The 25092-nt window shown below is 38.3% G+C and overlaps 1 protein-coding gene across 2 annotated transcripts in view; it reads right to left on the minus strand.

Annotated features, from left to right (window-relative positions):
* Positions 1-671: 671 nt before the first annotated feature.
* Positions 672-25092, minus strand: part of POLR3B (RNA polymerase III subunit B) — a 78145-nt gene continuing 53724 nt past the window's right edge. For both annotated transcript variants that reach the window (XM_027680414.1, XM_027680415.1), the window contains 5 exons: positions 15067-15170; positions 13995-14161; positions 11623-11736; positions 5899-6072; positions 672-1220 (listed from right to left, as the gene is read on the minus strand). In XM_027680414.1, coding sequence (XP_027536215.1) covers positions 1091-1220; positions 5899-6072; positions 11623-11736; positions 13995-14161; positions 15067-15170 — 689 coding nt within the window. In that variant the 3' untranslated portion in view covers positions 672-1090. The remainder of the gene's footprint in view (positions 1221-5898; positions 6073-11622; positions 11737-13994; positions 14162-15066; positions 15171-25092) is intronic.

The following is a 25092-nucleotide window of genomic DNA, read 5'->3' on the forward strand; positions in this document are numbered from 1 at the left end:
TTAAAGAGTTAACAGCATGCTTTGCTGAGTAAGGGCTCAAATGAGTTTAGGGTACTAAGTGACTCTTAGTTCATCCACTGCTTTAGTTCTAGGCCTTAGATCTCATGAAAAAATTCAGCTGTTCCCTTTCTAAATCCTTTCAGGTCATTCAAACCTGCTTCACTGTCAGTGAAGGATTTCTTGTTCTTCGTATGCTTAGTTTTGTTCTTAAAGAGTAGCTATGCCCATATATTAAAAAAGTTCTACAGTCCTATGACAGCATACATCATTACTAGTGTTTGCAGCCAATCTTTTCAGGGCTTTGAGCCAGTGTATTATCAAATCTACTACACTCAGTAGAAACTGAATGGGTATCTGTAAGCTGTATTATGCACTTGCTATGTGTGCAGTCACCTCCTCCCTTGAACTCCATGCAAACTGAGTACATTCAGCTGAAAGCAGATTACCTGCACAATCACACCGTTGCTTGCACACAAATGCACCTGTACATTGAAATTTCACTCAAAATGTCTGATATAACTGCTTTTCTTGAGAAAGCAGTTTAATTTCTCTAAGCTTGACACTACTTAAGAAAATTTCAACGCTTTAACAAAACGCTATAGGAAGAGGAAAATGGTTTAGACATTATAAGGCTTTACCATCTTCACACAACTATCAACATATTCAGCCAGTATTATTTAAAACATTTATTAATCTTTCATATTACACTGGTCTGGAAAACATTTTTAACCTCTATGAATAAGATGTGTATTTAGCTCAGCCTGAGCCCTAGTCCAGCAAAGAACTTTTCAAAAGCAAGCATGGGATTGTCTGAAGTAATCCAAATGCTTTGCTGGGTCATGGTCTTATTCCACGATTCCCACATGTCCTGTTCACGACTAATCAAGGCTTTTGGAACTGCTCCTAGTGGATTTTGCTGACAGACTCTTTCATGTCAATTTAAAAATGGGGAGGATATGTAAGAAAGATTTCTTACTGTCTTGCACCTCCCTTCTACCCACTCAGGTTTTAGAGTTCACCAAAAAACCTCCCAGTTGTATATGCTGGATCTCAATTCTTAAGGTATGTTTTTCTATCTTTTTCATCTTGTTCATTCATTGTACTTAGCTAGTTTTAGCCTAGGTATGATGTTCATTGACTGCAGTTCTTGGAATAAGAGTTTGCAGGCATAAGGTATGCGCAGGGAAGACACATGACACGACGATTTGCAGTAGTGGCACCTAGGAAAACAAATAAAAAGAAAGTCAGAGTTGGTCCATAAATGAATTTCTGCAGGAAACAATTACTATTAGCCACTCGTTTCTTTATCCACCCGCATTTAAACAGTGGCCTCAGTCCTAGGAAGTGCAAAGTGCTTGAGACACATTTTAGCACTTAAGTAAGTCATAACTTTAAGCCCTTAAATAATCTGACTGAAGCCAATAGGAGCTTAATGTTAAACTTGCACTTTTCTTGGAGGACAATCACAATGCTCAGGAGCTAAGCAGGACTCACTTCTACTTCTTCACCACTCACATAACTGTCAACACAAATTCAGCACTGCTTAACAACAGAAAGGAGGTGAACAAAGCTAAGCATTTCTGAAAAAATGGTTAATGGTCTGGTTTCTGTCTTATATATAGGTCACAAAAAGAAGATGCAGGAAGAAAGAAGGTTCTTTATATGCAATTTCACCCTATAATATCTCAAATAATTTCACTTTCCAGAAAAGAGGCACCTCTCATCTTACATCTGTGTGAATAGCCAAAGCTTTAGTCAAGTTAGAAAATCAGTATAACTGCTTTAACACACATTCTTTGTGCTCTTTGCTCAAATAATGATCTTAAAATTCTGGAGGAAAGGGATTTTTTGTCATATAAACTTGACTACATAAGGAATATATAGGCTAGTCACTCAGCCATCTTTCCAGTATTGGGACTCAAGTTCAGTGGTGGTAGAAACTGTTTAAATTATTTAATTTCTTACTCTGTGCATACACAAAGAAAATGAAATATATTTCTTGTAAATATAATTTTCCAACCTCCCTAGTTCCTCATTCTTCTGTATATTCCATCTTCTGGTTTTGGAGAGTTGCGAAACCCAGTTCTTTGGGAACGGAGAGTGACTAAGTCTAAAAAATGGTCTAAAAAAGCTCTTCTTTTGTTCCTGTGTTTCAAATTCATATTCCTGGTATAAAGTCATAATAGCCTGAAGATCCAGTTAAGGAAGAGTTAGCAAAACTTCTACAAGCTTCTGTGGCACAGAATGAGGCTGCGAGTCAGCATCTACAATAAAGCCAGTGCTTAGTCTTGTTTCTCTTACCAGTGAACAGCCTGACCTAGAGCATGTGGAAGTCAGTGGGGTCAGGTCCAATGGTAAAGTTCTTGGTTATGAGGGTTGGCATTAGTCTTCCAGTTACTGTTTCAGAGTCTGCTACTTCTTGTACAAACAGACTTTAAGAGCATGTCAAAGAGCTGATTATTTTCCAAGAATACTGTAGTTGCCTTGACTTTCACATGTTTTTTTTCTTATTTTTTTAAACTATGAAAACTTTTAATCAGTGGTACAGAAGTCTAAATTACATTTCTGCAGCTTGTGATGAGGAATTAAGCTTTATTAATTCCCAGTAATTGCTTTAGCTTTGTCTAAATCTGACTATAGGCAGTAAGAAGGTAATAGACTGAATTAGGTGTTTCCCTGGAACATGCTCTCTCCTGTAGACACTGTTAGGTAAGGGAAATGTTAGCAGGCCTTTAAAACAGAATAGACCTCAACTGCAGGTTTATTGCTGGACTATTCTCCCAGTCCATATTTATAGGGATAGGTATATTTTTATGGTGGGAGGAAGTGATCTAAACAGGAGCTGTTCTCCGACGACAACAAGCAAGCAGTTGTTCTCAATAGGAACAGCCTTGCAAGCTTTGGAAGCCTGACGAGATACAACTCTTCTGCTGTGAGATGTTTGGCATCTGATTAGAGCTCCTAGAGACTGAGGAGCACAGACTACTCACTACACCATTCTGGGCCTGCTTTGTACTTTGATGGGGACCACCCAGAAAGTTTAAGGTGCAGTAAGCACAAAACTGTCAAACAGAGATCACAGAAACAAATACTTGAAAGACCATTTGGTACTAGAATTGATACTAAACTGTAGGAAAAGGCAACTGTATCAAGGCTGAATCTGAACCAGGAACAAAATTTTTCTTCACGTATTTGTTAAAATGCTCACAGTCAGAATAACTCCTCAAAGTATCATCAAAAAAGGACCAAATTCTGCTCGTTGCATTCAGTGGAGTTCTGCCCCTGAGCATCTGTACAACAGCAAAGTTGGAAAATTTGCATAAAACCAGTACATCATAGTAAGTTTCAACTGCATTTTCTACAGGGACAAATTCTGTCACTACCACAACAGCCTCCTTCCTCTGCAAAAATACCAGTTCAGGCCCCAACACTGATCTGCCATTACTGTCTTGCAGAAAAACATATCCAGTGGCTAGTCCTTGTCTGAGAGGAAAGGCTCATCTTCCTTAAGATACGCACCCTTAATGCTAGCCACCAAACAATGTTTCTAAAAGGTTTCTTGCAGCAATGTCTTATTAATGTCAGAGTCACTGAAAAGGCCTGTTTGGAAGTTTCTCTTAATGACTTGGTCTCTACTGTGATGCTCATTATAGGGCCACTTGCTTCAGCTACTGGTAGACACAGCATATAATTTAGCAGAAACTTTCTCTTATTGATTACTCTCACACATCAGACAGCTTTTCACAGAATCAGCTTGCAAGAATGTCTGGCTCTGTCTGAGACAGTAGTTTCTTTCACAGTTATTTAAGGAGTTACTAAGCTTTGCTACAAACTTCAAAAAAAATAAAATGTATTGACAACACCTTAAAAATAAAATGTAATATTACTCCTAAAGTTCAAATTCCCAATTTTCTTCAAGGCACCCTCACTTCCTGTGGACTCTGAAAATCTTCAAGGACTGCTCTGAAAGTCAAGGTCTTATTAAAAAAATAATTGAGCTATATATGCACGCGAGTTTCTTTTTAAGGCAATACTTTACACTGTTAGAAGTGGCTGGTTGTTTGACTTATGGCATGTCCCTCCTTTCACACCATTTCCTTCAACTATTATTTGCATTGTAGTAGTTTTAAGAGACCTGGATCAGAAAAAGGCCTCAGTTCTTAGATGCAGTGAACACACACTCAAGCAAAACAGGACTCTCAGAAAGAGTTACTGCACAAAAGCCAGCAGGGCCATGCCCAACTAAAAATAACCAACCACAACAGGATGCACAGAGTAGGCCTCAACTCGCCTCTGGATTACACATGTGTTTACCTACCTCTGTCTGAACTTCTGCTCCACAAGGAACAGAACTGCTGTTGTTAGGAGACAAATATGGTGCTTGATTTGTGGCCAGAAGCCACACGCTTAGAAGAATGGTCTGATCAAGGGCAGAAACAGTAGCTGTCACTTTTACACACCTACAAACCGAGAACACACCTTACTTTCCTACTTCATTATATCATGGAAAAATCACTCTTGAAGCACTAAAGTGAATGAAGTCCAATTTCCTGCCTCTCCCAATAGATTGATATTGATATCTAAGATGTGGCAAGTTTCCAACCATGTTCTTTTGAGGTGTTTAGAAATCAATTTTTCTCCTGCTCTTTCAAACTCTCCATCTTTCCCTGTCCTAAATATTAGAGTAACTTGTAAATTGAACTCAATTTATTTTTTCCTCCCTTAGTCATGGGATTCCAGGTCACCTGTTTTCACAAAGCTTGCAAGAACGTTGTATCTCAAATTCCCATCAGTCTCATAAGTCTGTTTTTCTGCCTGGCTAAAACAAAACCAAGCTAAAGCAAAATGTTTCCCTCACCTCTAAAGAACATAACCAGAAGTTTTCCTATCTTCTCATAATAGTGGTGTATTTTCAGCATGCTACAGGGCAACTTTAAACCTAGCATCTCAAAACTCCTGAAGAGAAAAGATGGCTAAAGCAAAGCACACAGTGTCACAAATCGTGAGCTCCACACAGCTTTGACATCCAGTTTTATGCTTCCCTTACATGAAAAAAGTTTGATTGTTGGAGACAAACTCAGTACTGGTTTAGGTCTCAGATTAAGACAGCAAAACCATTAGCTCGTCTAGAGAGAAGCTGCTTATGGACAATGCAGGTGGGCAAAGCCATGTGAATTTTCAAACAGATGCTTGTCTCTCAAGTTCCAACTGGGATTGGTGCACTTGTCTGATGCTTCGAAGAGGAACTCCTTGTTTTACAAGACTACAAAGCAAAAGGCATTTGGGAGAGATATAGCACATGCATGGTGTGATGAACTCCACAGCTAGAGAACAAGAAAGCAGGGGATGTTGCTTTCTTCTCCTATTCTTCTCGGTGCCAACCGTCTCTCTTCAGCCTTGTGAGGTTTGACAAGTGATTGTACCAAGAAGGTGTGCAACCAGCCTAGCTAGTCACCTCATTTCTGATGGCAGAAATGTCAAGTGCATTGACACAGTGATTTCCCCCTTTATGAAAAACAGATGATATAATTGGGTGTTTGATAATCCCTTGCAAGGATGGGATGGAAGTCAGCAGACAGACTGAAAGGAACATCTCCCACAAGCACAGCTGGATCCATGGCTGTGGATGAGAATACCTGTGCTCACACAACAGGAGAGATCCCTGGGCTGTTGATTACATACTCAAATTAGTACTAACTTCAATCAGACCACAACAAAGAACCATCCCCTGTCAACAATCTTCTAAATACCAATTTAGAATATTGACACTCTTCTGATTAAGATGCATAGGACTGTTAATTGGTGTATATGAGCACTTGAAAACAGAGAAGCACTATGACCAAGGAGAAAGTTCTGTTGCACAGAGGCATATTTACTGTGTAGCACTTGACAACTTACCAGCCAGAGTACCCCAGTAAGCCACACTGTCCACAAACATCCACTTCAAAGGCATCACTTGAAATCATCAGTCTCTCCAACAGAAGCATGCTGGCTCCATAACCTATCAAACAATCCCGTTCCATCTCCCCAAGACGTAAACCACCATCACGGGATCGACCTTCAGTGGGTTGCCTTTGAAATAAGTATTTGAAAAAACGTAGTAAGTATTCCAGAACATACATTCTATCACTCTAGGATTGACTGTCTTCAAACTGTAGGAACAGTACAAGATCAATGGACAAGTTCAGTCTACAAACCAGAGTTGCTGATCTCACAAATGTGTTGCTCCTGCACTAGCAATATGATGTAGTTTAGTTCTGTGAACGGCAACTGCAGCATCAGGCCACAACTCTTCACCTCACAGAATGTAGCTGAGTCAGTGAGAACAAGAAGAGATAGAAGAGTAGCCAAGACAATCAGGACACAGATCTGGCATTCTTTTTTGATGAGATATTCATTATAGTTTGTAGCTGAATAATGAATCAATATTCACCAGCTAATAAATCAATTATCAACCGAATGTTTCAGCTGAACTACAGCTAAACCTAAATTCTTAAAATAAAAATGTTTCTGATCTGGGAGAGAATACCAAAATAAATCAGCAAACAAGTAGTATACACATTGTTAACTCATTATGAAATCCTACTCTTTTTATTTTTTAAGTAACATTTATCTAGTTTGGGGTTTTTTTTTCATGTCTGATGGCTAATAGACTGATTTTTGTATCATATAGGTTCCTGGTTTTCTAGTTCCTCAACACAAGTCAAACTCTTATTTATTGTTTGGGAAGATTCCCTGTCCTTATAGTGCTAGAGGAAAGTTTTAACAAAGCAATGTAAGTACACACTAAAGACGTTGAGGTAAAAAGATAAGGTACAATATATTATTTAACATTAAGACTGCTTAAGCCATTTTTTTGTTGGACACAGTCAAAATTTTTAACACCTTGTTTGTCATACTGCAATTTTGTACAGTATCAGTTCTACTCTCATGTACTAGTACAATGCTGTAACACTTAAGTTGTAAATATCAGAGCAAACTATGAGGCAAAACCAATCCTAAATTCCTGAAGCGCTATTATATTAAACACATTTATTATATATTTATTAAATATTTCAATCTTCATATATTTCCTGAAACATGACAGCAAGGAGAAGAAATTTAAAAAATGTTACTGAGGCTTAACTGCTCAATGAAACCTCCTGTTTCTGGGCTGTTTCTGATGCCTGTAACACTGTACTTCACCTAGAATATTCAATGACAGATCTGGCCTATAACTTTTGGAGTATATTTTGTTAATATTATTTCAAACAGCTGAATTTTTGAAGACATTAAAAAAAGGCTCTGCCAACTTATTGCAACTCAGAGAAATGGATTTATAAAAGTTTTCAATATTTAACAATCTTTTGTAACAAGTAAAAAATACATCTAATTACCAGACCAAAATATCTTCTAAAGATATAAGTTGTATTTGTTTTTAGGGAGAAGTAGTTTCTCTTACTTTGACCACACTGGAACTTTAAAACTAATCTGCTTGTAATTCAAATCATCCTTTTCATTCATTTAACCTTCTGTTTTTCCCACTGTTGGGAGAATGGATAGAAGTTGTTTACATCCTGATTAAACTCTGTAGGGCCCCCTCCCCAGAGGATGGCACCATCACTGTTCAGATGTGTTTTAAAGCACTAACCCTGTGGTGAATGCAGTTTCTTATGAAGTCCCAAGAGGCAGATTTTAAAAGCAGTTTGGACCTCCAATGATACAGGCATTTGCTACGGTGCTAGAAGTGCCTGACTTCTTTTTACAAACTGACTTTTATAATATTATTTAATGCATAAGCCTACTTTCAGAAATTTCACCAGGTGCTGTTCCACAGGATAAAATGGCAAAATAGCTTTATAAACATGAGCCCAAATAAAGCCTCAATCCAACTCTGGGAGGATAAAACCTCTTGAAAAATTATGGTGCCTCAACTCCATGGGTTGATATGCCATGGGTTTTCCAACAGATACAGGATGAAGATTTCTAAGGCTGATGAAATCCCATTAAAAAAATACAAAAAGGCTCCCCCCAAAAAAAACAACTTGAACCTTAAGCTTTTTTATGTTTCACTCCCACTGTCAGTATGACCTCATTAAAAGAAAAGAAAACAAAAACCTCCCTACCTAAAAAATATTTTTTCTAAAGTATCAAAAATTTCAATATTGAGACTGGGCCTTTGGAAGAAGTCTATCTTCCACTTCCTAAGTCTATTAAATTCTTCTTCCAGCTCACATGAGTTTGAAAATTCCTCACAATCAAAAGTTGTTGATTATGTTTAAAGAGTATTTATGAAGCATTTGAGCTTCCCCTTTCCCTCTATACACACGTACACTGCAGCTGTTACCCTGGGCAACTAACTTCTTTCTTTATTCTAAACATAACACCAGAAAACAAAGCAGACTCTTGAAAATAAGACTGGGAATATTAAGAAAAAAAAGGTAAGTTCTTAAAATCCTTAAATGATAAATAAAACACAGTGATTCTTTAAATAAAAAATAAGGCCAAGTGATCTTCATTCTACTTAATTGCTGCCTTTAGAAAAAAGCATAAAACAATTAACTTCAGTGTTTTTAAGCACATTAAGAATTCATTTGCACTAATTCTGCATTTTCTGCAAGAACAGTGGGTTCAGCTTGTTCCTTATTTCATTGGCCAGTGGAGAGAAATAAGTCTACCCCCATGAATAAAAGTAGGCCTTGTAGGTCTCAGCAGATCTCCCTTGTGCCTGTTAGGGAAAACCAGTGGCTAATTCAAAATGGAGTAGTTGGCTGAAACACTGATGTCCAAGAAGTGGAGTATTACCTAAAAAACACTGCCTGAGGCAGGAGGGAGTACTGTCCTCTCCCAGCCCCAGAGCACAGAGAGGAGCCCTGACCAGTGTCATCACATCGCTTCCCTGCAGTATAACAGGAACTGGCTCTGACAATGTCCATTAGAACAACCACACATGTAGAAAGCTTATATTGCTCTCTTGTAAGAAAAACTAAAAGCAGCTTATCTATTAAAAAGATTTAGCAGGTCTGGGTATCTGGGCAACACCATATATAGAACTATGTTATAAATTAATTGTCAACTACTCATGGCATTGAAATTAAGTATTGCAGTTCATTTAACAAGTACCAATTCAGGAGCAACATCCTGGTGGGTTTTGACTATGTTGACAAAAAGTGTTGCTTTGCAATTCTACAAAGTCTTGTTTTAATCAAGACAATAGCTAGAATCAGTGATGTTCAAGAAGCTCAAGTCTTCTGCCTTATTCCAGATGGAAATATAGCTTTGCTCTGTCAGTTAAGGTACATTTGATATATAATAAAATGCATTTCAAGATAGTGACAGCCAAATTCCACATTGGAAGCTGTTACAGGATTACTTTTGAAATCAAAAAAGAATGTTAAATGCAATCTACTCTCCAGGAAGTGCAATGGACGATAAAACAATAGTGAGTATGAAAGCTGGCAAAGCAGACTTTCTCCGCAGAGGCAACAGCAATAACAAATGTTTAATTAGTTGAGGAGAAAAAAGAAAATTCCTAAAAGACTAGTCAAGAGGCAGCATAAGTTGAGCATCCACTAGCTTTCCTGAAAGTCAGATAAAGAGCCTGAGTTACACAGTATGATGCTACTGACTGGAACAAAGAATTTGCAGAAAGTAAGGGGTGGGGGAAATAACACCACTTTCATCTTTACATATAAACATTACGCTGACTTGGAATTTAGGTTCCATTTAAATTCAGTACCTCTAAACAGCTGACAAGTTGGGGAAACAGTACAAAAGCAGATCAAGGGATTTGGGTAAGCCAGGAGGTCCAGTAAACCCTGTGCACTGTTAGCTAAGACAGAGAGTTTTAATTTTTATGTGAAGCACCAATAAGATGCCTAACACACTGAAGAAGAGAAAATGGGGCAGACAGCCTATTATTTGGGAATATCATTTATGTTCATATAAGCAAGCAGCTGTGGTAGGAAATAATGGTTGTGCTACACTTGCTTTTCTCAGTGTGGTTGATGGAAAAGTTCAGACAAGAACTTTCTTTCCCTGATATTTACTTCCACGGAAAATGCGAGACAACTTCAGCTTGTCCTAGAGACAGTGTGAGGTTGGAAAGCAAAAAGGCATAGGAAATATGGAATGAAAAGCAAAAGAGAAAGACACCTCTGTATCAAGTACAGCAGATACCTGCACCTCCATTCTCTAATAGCACACCAACAGGTAGAAGCTGCACCCATTAGGAGAACAGACTTGCTAACTTATTGTACAGACAGACAGAGCAAGAGAAGTGGATCCATGCATATGATAAGAGGCATAAAAATAAATTAAGAATTAAAGAATATGAAAGATGACTGTTATAGGGAAGAGTAAGGGTAGGATAGACATGGTTGTGCTTACATCTTAAAAACAGCACAAAGATTTCTACTGTCAGAATTAGTACAAATTTTGACTGGTCAAAGAGTACCACCATGCAAGCAGGTGAGGTATAATGGTGTACATAATAGTGTAGAAAGAACGGCAAAGGACATTTGGAATAGTCTTTCCTAGAATATTCAAGATTAGCTGGAAATAAATTTTCTGGCAAGTTTTGGCAAGTAATCCTACTGTGATGAAGAGAGGTGAACTAAATGACCCACTAGAAGCATCCCTAAAGCAAAGCCTGTGCCACTAAACTCTATTTTGTGAGTAAGGAGTATCAGCAATTAAGAACGTGAGTGCAAGCAGCCATAGAGCTTGGCTTTCAGGAGAAAAAGTAAGTAGCACCATTAAAAGCAGGAGGCTTCAAATTCCCCAAAGTGTCCACTCCACCTTCAGGAGCTTATATTACCTATTACTCAGAGTACACCTGCTTGACTTCAAAATTTGACACCAGAAGACACCAACACGGTAAGCAATCATTTTGTTGGGGAGAAAACCAAGTTCAGGCTTAGTGCAAAGGAACTGAGGACATGTATATAACTGGGCAAATAAAAATGGAGGTTCACTGTTGGAATCTCTGTAACTTTTGCCATTTATTTACGTGAAAGTGCTATTCTGCAGCAGGGTATTGAATGATAACGGTGAACTGGCACATACAAGCCTAAATTCAGTTTTAGAATTGAATGGAAGAGTCTGCAAGGCAAAGTACAGTACACCAGGGCTGCACATTATTCTAATGCTTGCTTGCACTACACTAGGGCCAATCCATTTGCTTTGTCTTGACAGGTGAAGACAGGGGCTGCATCAATATTAACCTGCTGTTTATCAAAGTGTGATGAAATATTAGAAAAAAATTTCTTCCTTCTACTCATAACTGATTTTGTAGAAGTACAGAATTAAAGAAAAAACAAACCTCCTAAGATACCTATGATACAGGCAATCTGACAGGAAGAGGCCACAGTGTGTACTGTGATTCAGCAGGTGGTATTTTTAACAACTGCTAACAAGTTTGAGAGCAGACTTAGTTTTGGACCATACATTCTGGACATTCAGAACAAACTCCTGCCACTATGAGACTACTATGAGAGTTTTTAGTCTGCAACAGTGTAATAACAGGTCATAGCATTTTGTGTCAAGCATGAGATGGTAAACAAACTTTGTTTTATATGCATCAGTCAGCTGGGCACACTTCTGAATGTACACAAGAATTTTTTGCTTAGCCTGTAACAATACCTGGTGAGCACTGCTCTGGGTCCTCGAGCTCTTGCATGCATTTTATCCAACACCATGTGCTTTAGTTTCTGGTAATACACAGGGCCAAAATAGATATATGCTTCCAAAGGTTCCCTGAAAGAATAAAAACCAAAAGAAAATCAATATTCACAGTTATCACACACCAACTTAAGAGAGACAAGAGTGTCGTGCACAGGAGAAATTTGAAACAATTTGGAAATCATGAGTCCTACAAAAATGTGTTTGGGCTTTTTTGGGCAATCGATCTGAACCCCATCCCCAGGGAACCCTTCTGAACACTGCTGCTGTATCCTCTCCAGAGAGGAACAAGCTCCTGAACTCTGGTCCTGTGCTGGGCAAACATGCTGCTATAGCTGCAGGTGCCTGTCTCAGCTGTACCATGGTAAGTCCCTCCTCTCCCTGTACAACACTGTTTCAACAGTGTCATCAGTAACCAACACAGACTGTAAATGTGTCCGACCCTGAAGAGTGACTTAGGGTATTTCTATTTACATTCCTTCACAAAGGTAAGCATATATGTAAACAAATATATGCAGCATAAATGTTCAAAACACCCTTTTTGTAGGAATACTTTAAGAAATTTGCATTTGCAAGAATAGCTTAGCACTGGCGCACTATGAGCCTGACAGTGCTCATCCACTAATTCTCCCTGCACTCCACTCCCTGCAAAACCCAAGATCCAGATGGGTGAAAGCCCTCCTGGAGTGGCTGTGCATGAGCACAGCTGCCCCTTCAGCCCTGCTCAGCATCCACAGGACAAAAACCGCTGCCCTGGCTGGCACTGGGGGCTCAGATGAGCTGAGTAAAGGGCTCTTGAGGATCGTGTTTAGGCACTTGCATCAGCTTGGGAACATCTGTAAGCAATATAGAGGGTGTTACTCCATTCTATGAACTGGAGTAATGGCTAAAGATTTCTGTGTTAAAAACACCCCCAACTGTAAGAACTGTGTAAGCACCTGAAGATCAGAAAGCAACAGTGAAAAGCACTCAGTCATTTCCCAGCTACCACATTCAGCCCAACTACCACCTTCAGCACTAGGAATGACCAGATTTAACACAGACAGACTCAGCTTGGCCACTGGTTCATCTAAAAAAAGAAATAAATGCATGTACAATGTAAAAACAAGCAGGAGACAACAGTATTGCACCTCCCTTTCAGAGTCATTACTGACATTATGCAGTGTTATTCCAAAAGCTGATTATTGAAGAAAATAATAAAAGTTAACTAGACATTTGAAATTTGCAAACTTTCACATTGTTATGAAATCTGCCTTCAAATTTCATAACAAACAGATTAAGCCTGTGAAATTTGCTTGGAAAAAAATATCAGTATCCTTAAGCAAAGTCTCTAAATAGGGCACTACAAAGTTGAAGTTTTAGGATGGGGGATTTTTAGAGCTAAATGATTTTATTCTCCCTAAGAAATATGATTAGTCAGATTTTTTTAAAAGCTACCATGATACATCAATAGACAGTGTTTCAACACCAGAATATTTAATATACAATTTATGGAATATGGAGTGAATAAGGAAAACAAAATCGTATCTCTGAAACAAAAAGAGAAGCAACATATGGAATAAGTTGGTAGGAAAGGCAATTAAAATAAAAAGTGTATAAAAAAAACTTGCAAAAGAGACCTAAACTCCTTCCTTGAGAAGAAGGGGACTGAAAGGATAATAAAAATAGCAGGAAGGTAGGATTAAGATACATTTTGGAAGGGCAGGCATGTGAAGCCATATGGCCTTTTCCTGTTCCTAAACTATCTTATGTTCTTTGAACTCTGTTCTCAGAAGCCAGTCTGATCAACACAGCAGGAAGTTTCCAGACTAGAGTATTATGCCAGACTGAAACATTGTATAATTGAAAGAAGAAAAAGAAAAAAAAAAGAAAAAAAAATAGAGCGCACACAAAATATTCCCATGGAACAGATGCTTGCCTCCAAATCCATATTTACAGCATTATTAAAGTCAACATGAAAATACTTATCTCACTCCAAGCATATAAGACTTTCTGCCAACAGAAACCTGAAATTTCTTACAATCCGTCAGAAAGAAAACCTTGATTTTAGCTTTTTTGTCAGGCAGTAAAACCTGGGAAATTTTCATATGTACCACAAGGGCCATTCCCATTATGCAACATATAGACTAGTAATTCTTAAAATGTGGAACCACAAAATACTTCTAAGAAAAAATAAACTCATGCCATTCTTCATCCTCTTTTCTCCATCTCACAGAGCAGTTTGCAAATAAGAGAAAGTCTCTGCTCTGAGACATAAGAAGATTTCTCAGATGTGTCCCAACAGGATTTCCCACCTCTCCTGAAAAATCTAAATCTATACAGCAGATTCTTACCCAGTGATACCAGATGTTACGTAGTCCTTCCCTAGGTAGTTATAACCATGGCGAATAAGATCTTCACACACATCCTTAACTTTACTGCCGCCAAAAGCTGTTCCATAGTGAAACCTGCCATCGAGGACCCCAGCCTTTCCAGCTAGGAGTTCAATTAACTTTCCTACCTGTGCAAAGAAAAGCAGAGTTAACAGCCTGGTCATTAGTATGGGCACAATGCTGGACAGGTCACAGCATAAGTCTGTCAGGCAAAGTGACTGACATGGCAGCCTGGGTTATTGCAGGTAACAAGAGGAGTGGAAGAAACCCAAGAACAAGGAAGAACCTGTGTGAAGGGGGAAAACTGGACCCATGGCAGGGTCTGGGAACACCTCTTAAGATCCAGAGTCAGGCAGTTCCACTTTTTTCAGTTGTCTGGAAAATGGGCATCCTCCAGTGTGGCTGTCTGCTGTAGGAAACGGCCTCAGAGACTGACACGCTGCAGTGCAGCAGGGGGAACAGAAGGGAAGATGCCAACAAAGGAATAAAGATCAGAGGCTGTACCAAGTAATCGGTGAGGTCCCCTATAAAGGCTAGGTGGTGAGGTATTTAGTGTGACCCCGCAGCACAGGTGCAAGACTTGCATCAGTTCCAGGGAGGCAGGTATAATGTAATAAGCCTATATATAGAGATATATAGGTCTAGAACTGTAATCACAACTCCTCTTCAACCTTCACCTCACAGTCAGCCAACATAGTGGGCACAGGCAATAGGGAAGGAGGAGGGAGAGGAAGAAATTTTCAAACAGAAAGGGTGCAAGTGAAGTATTCAATTGCATTCCTCTTAGCTTGATACAGAACAGAATGAGAATGATGCACAAACAGCCTGCATCCCTACTCCTTTTACAGTTGGATGTTTCAAAACATGTGAAAACAGAGGGCTGAATACTTAGAGGAGAGCAAGCGTGTGGCACGATGACTGGAGAATATTCTCAGTGAAATCATGCTTCAAGCTTTTTTGTCTCTTCTGGCTAACCTTCTTCTCTTTCCCTATTGGGGGACACTGTCTCTTTAATTGTAACATAACCACTGACCGTCATACGCGATGGGAAGCCATGAGGGTTCATTATGATATCTGGACAGATTCCTGTATCACAAAATGGCATGTCTTCCTGAGGAACAATCAGTCCACACACCCCTGCAGAAGAGAAAACATTTCAATTCACAAAACAGCAAACCACCAGCAGGGCTGACGCTCATCACCAGATTTTCTTCAGTGTTTTCCTCCTCCTCTCTTTCTCATGGATCACTTTTTACCCAGATTCATTACCATGACCAGTGCTCCCAACCTGCAGACTAGAAGAGAGCCCTTGTCACAGGAGTTGCAAAATTAGCATATGATTACATAACGCTCTCAGTGATTTGTGAGTTAGCAAATTAGGAAAGAAAGCTTTAGGTCCAGTTTTCAGAGGCAATCAGAAACTTCTCTCCAGTCAGACTGGAACACTTCAAGGGAGACCTGTTTTTTAAAGCTGATGCTATAATTTCCTGGGAAAAAAACTAAGAAAGGTGGTCTCTTACAATATGTCTTTGGACATACAAAATTATTAATGATTTGAAATTTGTTTATCAGATGTATCTTTGCTAAATACTGTCAATAAAAACATATCAAGCTTGGACTTTGACAATGACTGAGAGGAGATAAGCAGGGGAAAATACATAAAAAAACCAACAAAGATTTTTTCAGGTAGCATTCATTTGCTGAGCAAAGACTGCTTTTGAGAATTACAAAGTACAATCCACTCCACAGACTGTTTTGATTTTGTCAGTCCATGAACACAAATTGTTCCTTTAAAAGTTTTCGAAGCTTTTTTTAGTCTCCATCAGTATTGGATGTAAAACAAAGAAAATCCTCCATACTCTAGAACTATTGAGGAAAGAGTAAACAGAAACACACAAACTCATTTAAAATGGTCTATCACGCATCCCAAGATATTCCTTACAACCCTTACAACTGTTTCTACAGTGAATTCTACAGATCAGTGCACTGCAGCTATAAATGATCAAGAGATTTGACATTCAAATTCAGGTGCTAAAATGCAGCTGCTTAAGCCCATACTCCTTTGAATCAAAGCTACTGTTTCAGCTGGACAATTTCTTCCAGAAGCCTTTAGAGCTGAAAAAGTCTGCAAGCTATTTGAGATCAGCCTACTGCAACTGTGCCAGAGCACACTTTGGAAACAGTCCTGGAGTGGAGGGGGCTCCTGGAAGACTGAGGGTACTGGTTACATCCCTAAAAAGGCATCCCCCGACCAGCCAGTTCACAGGGGGATATTGGCGTCTGCTCAGGAGGGAGCTCCTCTTCCACTGTCCAGGCAAGACAGGGATAGGTGTATGGGACAGTAGTTAATAGAATGAGAATGGTAAGTGTGGGGGAAGGGAGCAGAAAAAAAAGGATTGGAAAGTCTGGGGCAAAGGGGTGTGTATGTGTGCTGTTGTATTTAGTTTTTAAACATATTGAAACTAATTTTCACTGTTCTACTGTGATAAATCAATAACATCCTTCCATCCCTCCCTTGCCAAGCAGCAATCATTTGCTGAAAATGAAAAAAAAAAAAGCAAACCAACTCAAAACAACACACTAACACCCTACCTCTTGTGTGCACAGCTTTTTTTTTTGTCCTAAAATTTTATACATACTTTCTTGTATATGTATTATTGTGCACACATTTTGTCTTATTTGCATTTATTTCTAAGAAAGCATTAGGTTGCATCTGGACTTCACGGCACCTGTAAGCCAAAAATTAAATCTTAGCTAACTTAAAATTACTTTAGGCTCTGAAAACCTTTTATATGCCAAGCTGGTTCCCATAGCAGACAGCCACTGTGTTGTTTGTTTTGTGTGAAAGTGAATGATAAAAGATCCATGAAATCGACACAGAAAGGCAGAACAGCAGAAAGAACTGAGGGCTCTCCATCATAGCGGCTTCTACCCTCCGCTGACTTGTGTAACAATAGGACCTACACACCCAACTGCAGATCTAACACAGCTGTGCATTTCATTAGATGAAGAGCACTAGTGACACAAGTAAATAATTAACTTATTCTGGTCCGCTGACTGTGGTTATGAGACCAGTCATAGCTGACAGATTTTAATACAAGTTAACACAAAGACAGCATAATGAGCTTAGAAGTTAAAAACAAAATATTTAGACAGAATCCAGCAATGTGAAGCTCACTAGGCCATTTATAAAGTTTTCTGTTTTACAGAGGGGAAAAAAAAAAAGAAGAAGGAGAAAAGGGAAAGCTAAAAAGCCACAATTCTAAGCTTCCGTATTTTAAGAAATCGCTGAGTTTGTAACAGATCTATAGCATGTCTATGTGTATTTAGAGGACAGAGAGAAGCTTCTTTCTGCCCTGTGTTTCAAGAAAGTTCATTTTTACGCATAAAAAACTGTTAAAAAAGCTGAGAGGTACCTTTCCTATGCACAACACTACTTCTAGAAGCAAATAACTTCAATTCATTTTAAAATGTAAACCTGGTTTTATTTTGTGATTGCTTGCCTTCAGAAGCTCCTTTGAGAGGCTAATGATTGCAGGTCTGCACTTTAAGCTCCTGAATTTGCTACTCTTTTTCATGCCTGATCACTGATCCGGGTTTGCAGCAGGGGAGTACCAGGCAAGCCAACAGCTGCAAAAAAAGCGATCAAGTGAATTAATCCACGTAAGTGGAATTATCACTTGCAACTGGCTAATAAAACAGTAAAGAGAAAAGAAGAGGCTGGATTTAAGACAGCCTCAAGTTCCAAATATTTCCCTGTTCAAGTATGAACTGCATTTCATAACTGAGATGTCCAAGTACTCCTCATACAACATTCATAAATTTAGGGCACACTAAAATTAGTAGGCAATTTTGCTCTGTGGCTTTACTACAGGCTAGTATTTTCTTAACTGTTACTGATTTAGACATCACATGAAAATTGATCCCCACCATTCACAGAGAACATACAAAATAATTGAGTTTCATTTACTTCCCTTCCTCTCACAGTTTTTATACGCTGCATCTGAAATCGAGCAATACAATTTGAGACTAAGTGCTATACTGCAGTGGGCCTGAATTGGCTCTCACCTATACATTCTGGAGTCTCATCTAATATAAGAATCAAATATTAACAACCAGAAAAGACTGTAGACAAAGCAAAAAAACAAAATTTTTTTTTAATGTGGATTAACTAGAAGGTTATATGTTTGAGCAAAAAAGCATCTAGCAGCTTGCAATGTCTCATTTCTTTTCAACTGAAAAACAAATTAAATTCTAGAAAAAAGCTTTGCATATCGATTCCATAATGTCACCTTAAGAGGGAAAATCAGTGAAAATGCTATGAAATTTTTACAACATCAAAAAGAAAAAAATTTCATTAATAAGCATGGCATCTTAATGCAAGGGTAACAGTTTAAATTAGAATAAACCTAAATCAGACATCTACAGTGGTTTAACATGCAAGTATAAAACAGCCATTGGCAGTGTTTTTCAATGCTATTGTATGCCAGCCAGTAAATGACAGCCCCCTGACTATGCATGATGGCCCCCAGCCCCACACATGTTATCAGCATCAATGCCGACAGCATCTCAAACCCATGTACCTCCACAAGGCCCTGACAGAGCATAAGGATCCCCTCACCCTTGTACTTTTGTCCTTTAAGAGTTTCTTTTCCTAATCAGGAGAAACTTGGGTTTCCAGAATTGCTACCTTTCATGTGGTTGGTTTTACAGTTTGCTGACAGCCACGAACATACCCAGACTTGTAAAACCCCAGTTTAGCAGAGGGGGAAGGGGGATGGATGGAAGGGGGCAGGGACAAAACACAACACTATGGGAAAGTTTTTCACCGGGCTATGATAAGATGCCTTCTATACACACACATGCCAAATGAAAAAAAAATCATCAAATAAGTCAAAACAACCTAATATAGAAAACTAATTACTACCAGCAGGAGGGACATTAGAGAGCAAAGGAGACGAAGTGAATAGAAGCAGCAGTAATACCAGCTTCTATCAGCAAGATAAAAAGAAGTGCATTACTAAATGCACTTGTTTACTTATTCTAATGATATGGTGTCAAAAGAACTAAAACTAACTTGAAAGGCATCTATTTTTGGTTTACCAGATTTGCCAGAATTTGGGAATACTCTTGAGAAATAAGACTACGTCACATAATTAAGTGAAGTTGTAGCTGTAACACAGCGCTGTATATTATGGACAAGTGACAAACAGATCTGCAAAAATTAGTAAGGCTAAACAAAAAAAGTACAGCTGCTTCAAAACTCTCTAATTACATACTGTGTTGGCTAAGTAAGCATAAAACAAGTCTAGAAGAAAAAAGTGCTGCATCGCATAAGCTTTGTTCAATATTGAATCATTCACTGATCTATCATATCACTTGGTACATCCCATTTGACATAAGAGGTAAAGAACAGAATTAAAATTAACAGATAAATAATGCATAAGTAAACTTGATTAGTTTTCTTATTAAAAACATCACTCTAAATGAGAGGAGGTGCTAGAAGACAATACAGTTTGTACACTGCTTTCCCATGAGCTGCTGAATGGTCTGATGTGATAAATTTGCATAGTCTGAAGCACACAAAGAGCTGATTAATTGAAACCCTTACAATGCTTCTGGAAGCAGCTATTGTAAAACAATAACCATAGGAACTTTACAAAATACACATGGCTGAATGAGTCAGGAGCTTAATAAAATGTGTGTTCAGGATACACTATTTGGAAACAGAATTAGAGATTTTTATTCTGTGCCATAAAACGCTAAATCACCCTAATTTCAGAGGTTCAGTTGAGGATTTACTGAAAAGGTCAGAAGGTTACCTGTTTGCTGCTTGAGATAAAAAAATGCTGTAATTTTCTTCTTAAGACAGCAAGCTAAGCAGTGGTTTTGTTAAAAATAAATAGAAAAAATGGCATGAGACGTTTTAATAGCATTCTTACATTTTCTCATATTCAACTTCTGAAGATAAAAATAAGCTAAGAAATCCCTACCTTTCCTGATGCCTAATAACTACTAATCATCACACATTCCTGCAGTCAATAACAGCAAATTCTTCTTAATGCCACTTCGATCATTTAATTACTATAAATCCACTGATGTTCTATTAGAGATAAAATACTAAGTCTGACTTGTAACATGGGGGAAAATGACACAAGTAGCCATTTAAAACTAACATCTTATTTTACATGTTCTGCTTATACACACTGCACAAGTGCCCATTAAAAGGAGAAAGATAAGTTGTTCTCCACTATGAAATTGGGCAGGCAGAAGGCAGATGCTCAAACCAGCAAAGATTTCAGAAAGTAAGCAAGGTCCGACTTTGTTAGATAAGTAGTATTGTCATGAAGTTTATGTAGTTGACAACGCTGTGAATGGATTTTGTTTTGACACTAAAGAACATGGTTCATTTAGGAAAACAAAGACCATCTTTCATGAATTTAAACTTGCTTCCTTGTCTTTAGAGTTGTTTAAGTGCAGATACTTCAGAAAGGTTTAATCCTTTATCTTAGATCTTCAGCTATTAAAAAGCTTCTGTTTGCCAGTTCAAACAATCTCTTGCTTAAATACAGTTTTTCCACTCCTCAGGAATACTGTTCAGTATTGCTGCTTAGTTCTGTGATCTACAGGACCTTTGTTGGAGGTGTTAATCCTTTTTCACATGAGAGACTGAGAAATGTTCTTTCAGAGAAGTGTTATATTGCTTTTTTCACATCAAAGGAGCCCAACTTTTTCCTCATTGTGACTTGTAGCAAAGCAAGAGGAAATCTGGAAATATAATAATTTAGTTTGTATGGAACTCAGATGAAGCTTCTTTAGCTTAACAGCTCTTTAGCCTTCTGTGCTTTGAAAAGTGACTTTGCTTGAAGAATACAAGATTAAAACAACAAAATAATTAACAAAAAAGGTTTCTTTATCCTTCTGGAAAATATATGATGCAATATAGTTAAAACAAAGTCCTGCAGCTCAGGATGAATTGTCTCTGGTAGGTGGCTGTTTATTTGTGCGATGGTAGAAGCTTAAAGACTTTACAGACTACAGAGACAGTCCCAGTCCCAAAGATCTTCCAGCAACATCCAGTTTGAAGATGAATATTGAAATATTCAATGCAAAAATATTTGCATTTCAGAACACAATATGGTGGCCTCGTTTGTTTTCTTTTTTTCTTCCTTCTCCCCATACACTTCTTTCTTGACAGGCCTTGAAGGAAAGGCAACCTTTTACAGGCAGTTTGGAAGGCCTGTACTTAAAGCATGGACTTGCGCGAAAAGAGGGTGTGGTGGACACGCCAGACCCTTGCCAATACCATGTTGACATGTGAGAGGACACAAAGAAGGTAGCAAACACAGAGGCAGTGACATAGATCTGTATTATTACAGAGGCCTACAAAATCTACCTACATATTTAACGAAAGGCTTTTCTGTAACAAAAGGTTAAAGCTGGTTTGTGAGATTTAATCTGTTGTATCCCAGACACTTTCTAATTCCCTTACTCTGCTTCCTTCTGCCCCAGTGACAAAGCACAGCTTTGAAATACAAATCAATTTGGAATACAGGAAAAAGACCATAAAAAAACTTGAGGCATAGTTTGTGCAATCTCTTGTTTTGCACATATTTAATTATTTTCAAACTACTACTACTACAATTCCATAAAATCAAATATCATCTTCATGCATTCCTTCTAGAAAATAAAAATATTTCACAAAAAAGATTGACAATACAGATAGAAATATACTTTCTCTCCTTCTCACTGAACCATGGTACTTGTTAGTTTAAGCTCATCATAGGTTTAAATGGCCCTATAACAGGCTTAAAGCTAACACAAATTAAACTTGGAGTGGTAATCACCTGCATTCAGACAAAGATGAGAGAAGAATCCAGAGCTAATTAAAAATTCTCTCAATGGAAAAAGTTTAACTGTTAATGCTATGACTTCTGTTTCATGATTGTCTATATTCTTCTGTAATGACTGATCCTTCCCCAGTTTGATGTCAGAGAAGGCTGATACTAGATATAATTTTAAACAGCTATCAAAGGAGATTTTTTTCTTTCCTTTTCATACCTTTTCTCCAGTTTTGTCATTGTCAGTATTTGGTTCTTTGTTGTATACTTAAGTCGCAAAACAGGGAACTGTTCTTGTCAGTATTTTTTCTTAGTATCTATCAAAGGTATCTTATCTTTATTTCTCCTTTCTCCCATTTACTGTAACATCTTTTCCCATGACACAATACAAGCCAGTGAACTGGGAGGTTTACTACCAGGAAGGCTATGTGTCCTAATAGAATGTAATAATTTAGAATATGATCACTCCCCTGCTCACAAGGGATTACTACAGACTGATGAACTGCACAGCTACAAGCACATGCCTGCAAACTCTGTAACACAACAGCTGCAATGTTCCTGATGCAATGCCAGACTAATCATGGGTGCTCTCAAAGTTCCCTACAGCATTTAGGATATTGTTTTTCATGACCATGGGATTTCCACAGGTATTGGTTTGCTCTAGACTGTGAAATGCCTTATGTACATTTAGTGGTATGGAAGGCCCTCTGCACCACAAAGACATACTGCAGCCTGCCGGACACAATTCTGTTTCCTTCTGTCATTCTTCCACTTTCTCTTTTCTAATGGTTCTAGATTTGTGGAGCATCCTTTCTCTTAATTTTTTAAGAGATATGAAAATCAGTTCCATTTAAATTCTGTTCAACTAACTATTTCAATAGGTGCACATCAATAGCCGAAATGAGGAGAAAAACCTAACCTGCTTAATTTTTTCATGCAAATCCCCATACATATTTATCATGATTAACCAAGCAACTTCTTTAATATAATTTGTAGGGTTTTGGTATTTTTGTAATTCTAGTAAGAAAAATTGTCCTGCAGAGTACCAACTGTATTGTTATATAATAACTTGCTGCTAAAATGCTGCTTATAACTTCTAAGGAGAAAGGTCTAATTAGGCGAAGCTCAAAATATATCAAGAAATAGGCTTTGCTCTAACAGCAGTCATAGGCTTTTAAGCAGTGCACAACTTCACTGTGCATCAGACTAAAGAAGTACTTAAAAGAGACTCTACACAAAATCTTCCTGAAGGAGGACCCTCCTTGAGAAAAGGAAGGAATAGGGCAGTTGAACCATTGCAACTGTTCAACTCTTTCTGTTTGCCTCTGAAGCTAATGATCTTTCTCTCCTCACCTACCGAAACTATCCTATAAGGCTAAGAACTAGACTGGATTTTATAAGGAAAGTCAAGAATGTACTGCTGCTTCTTTAATTTTTTGAAACCTTCAACAGTACTGGTTTTCCAAATCGCTTGGGCACCCAGTGAGAATAACTTCCTACTTTTAGATCAAAAGCCATCTTAAAAATACAATCAGGAGAAATGTTTCAATGAGCATCAGAAGAGCTTCTATTTCTTAATGACAACAGAAACAATGGAAGTATTTCTTGAGAACAGAGTTTCAAGAACCAGTTTTGTGGGTCTGTGGAAAGACACTGTGAAATATGGGTGACCTTGGAGAGAGGTGGAGAAAAACTGCGTTCACTAGTCTTATAGATAACACACAAACTTGAGGCAACATCTGGTAACAGCTGACATTGTGACCAACTATTGCCTTCTATACCCATTTTATCTCTTCTAATTGACAAGTTTGCTCTAGGTAGATGTCCTGATCACCTAATCTGGAGACTGCAGAAATGTGGATTACTGTGGTTAGCTCTGCATCTCATGACAGAGATACAGTTTTTCACTTCAGTTACACCTGGCCATCTCATTGTCACTGATGCTTATGTACTTCCATAGTCCTGGAAAGTCATAAAGGAGTTCAAGTTTGACTTCAGGCTACAGACGTGAGTAAAGAAGTGAACAATGGCACAGAACACTATAAAAATGTCACATTCCATAGGAATCACTTCTTGCTTGTGCCTGGGGTCAGTTGTAAGCAACCACTCTTCATACCTCTTTCAATCATGCAAGCACTAAATATGCTGGAGGTGATTCTGTTTAAGCTTCATTTAAGAGAGCTCCAGAGCTGCATACTGCCTGTCTACTAGTGACATATGTTGCAGTTTCATCTCTTATCATTCCTCAGATCTACATATGGACGTTGTCAAGTACCAGATCTCTGCTGACTCCAGAGTATATTTGCTCACACAGTTCTTTGGTTCTGATCCAAGAATACAGGATCATAACAAATGAATTGGTGAATCAGCACAAGATCAAACCCAACATGATGCTGGGAGAGGAGTAGGACTGTGTCACAAGGTGCTGAAAGGGATGCTTTCAGGGAGTTCCTCCTAACAAAAAACACTCTCTCCCATGTGTCTTCTGACAAAGAGAACACTGCTCACAAAAGGCCAGCTGGTTTGCAAGACGTCCCTTAGCTAATACTGCAATTTGATGTATTTCCACGAAGTTCATTAACTACAACTAGTTTTAAGTATTAGTGTTTCGAATCTAAACAATATCCTCTGTTATTTCCCCAGTTCCCTCCCTCTGCTCTCCACACAGGCCTAGAAGATACTTATGTCACTAAATGTCAGAGGCTAGTGTGCTTCACACTCAATGTTCTGCTTCCAGTTCCTCAAAAGTCAAAGCAAGGAACTAAGTTTTTATTGCGGTAGTTATTAAAGGCAGGATCACAAGGGGTGTATGTGCTGCAATGAAAAGGATTTGGTAATATCAAACTCTTTGCCTCCCCATCACATTTGATGAGAGACCAAACAATCTTAAACCAAAATAAGACCTAAAAATGTAACAAGATTAGAACATTCAGGTAAGAGCACAGCACATACTGTAAGGCAGAAAGTCATGCTGCAAATACTAAAAATCTAGATTTTCCAAGTGTACAGGGAGATGAGAACATGTCAAAACCTGTCCCCACACTGAGACCAATCAGATTAAAGCATGTTTTTAAATCAGTCACAGTCAGACTGTTTTCAGTCGCTTCTTTCTTAACACCCCTCTCACACCTCCCAACCCTTTGAGAGAGGATGATGTGAAACATTTCTTCTGACATTAGGGTCAAAGGGAGTCCAATGTAGATAAGAAAACAGGTTAC

This window comes from Neopelma chrysocephalum, unplaced genomic scaffold, assembly GCF_003984885.1.
Source record: "Neopelma chrysocephalum unplaced genomic scaffold, ASM398488v2 Primary Assembly neopelma1_59, whole genome shotgun sequence".
NCBI classification, from domain to species: Eukaryota; Metazoa; Chordata; class Aves; order Passeriformes; family Pipridae; genus Neopelma; species Neopelma chrysocephalum.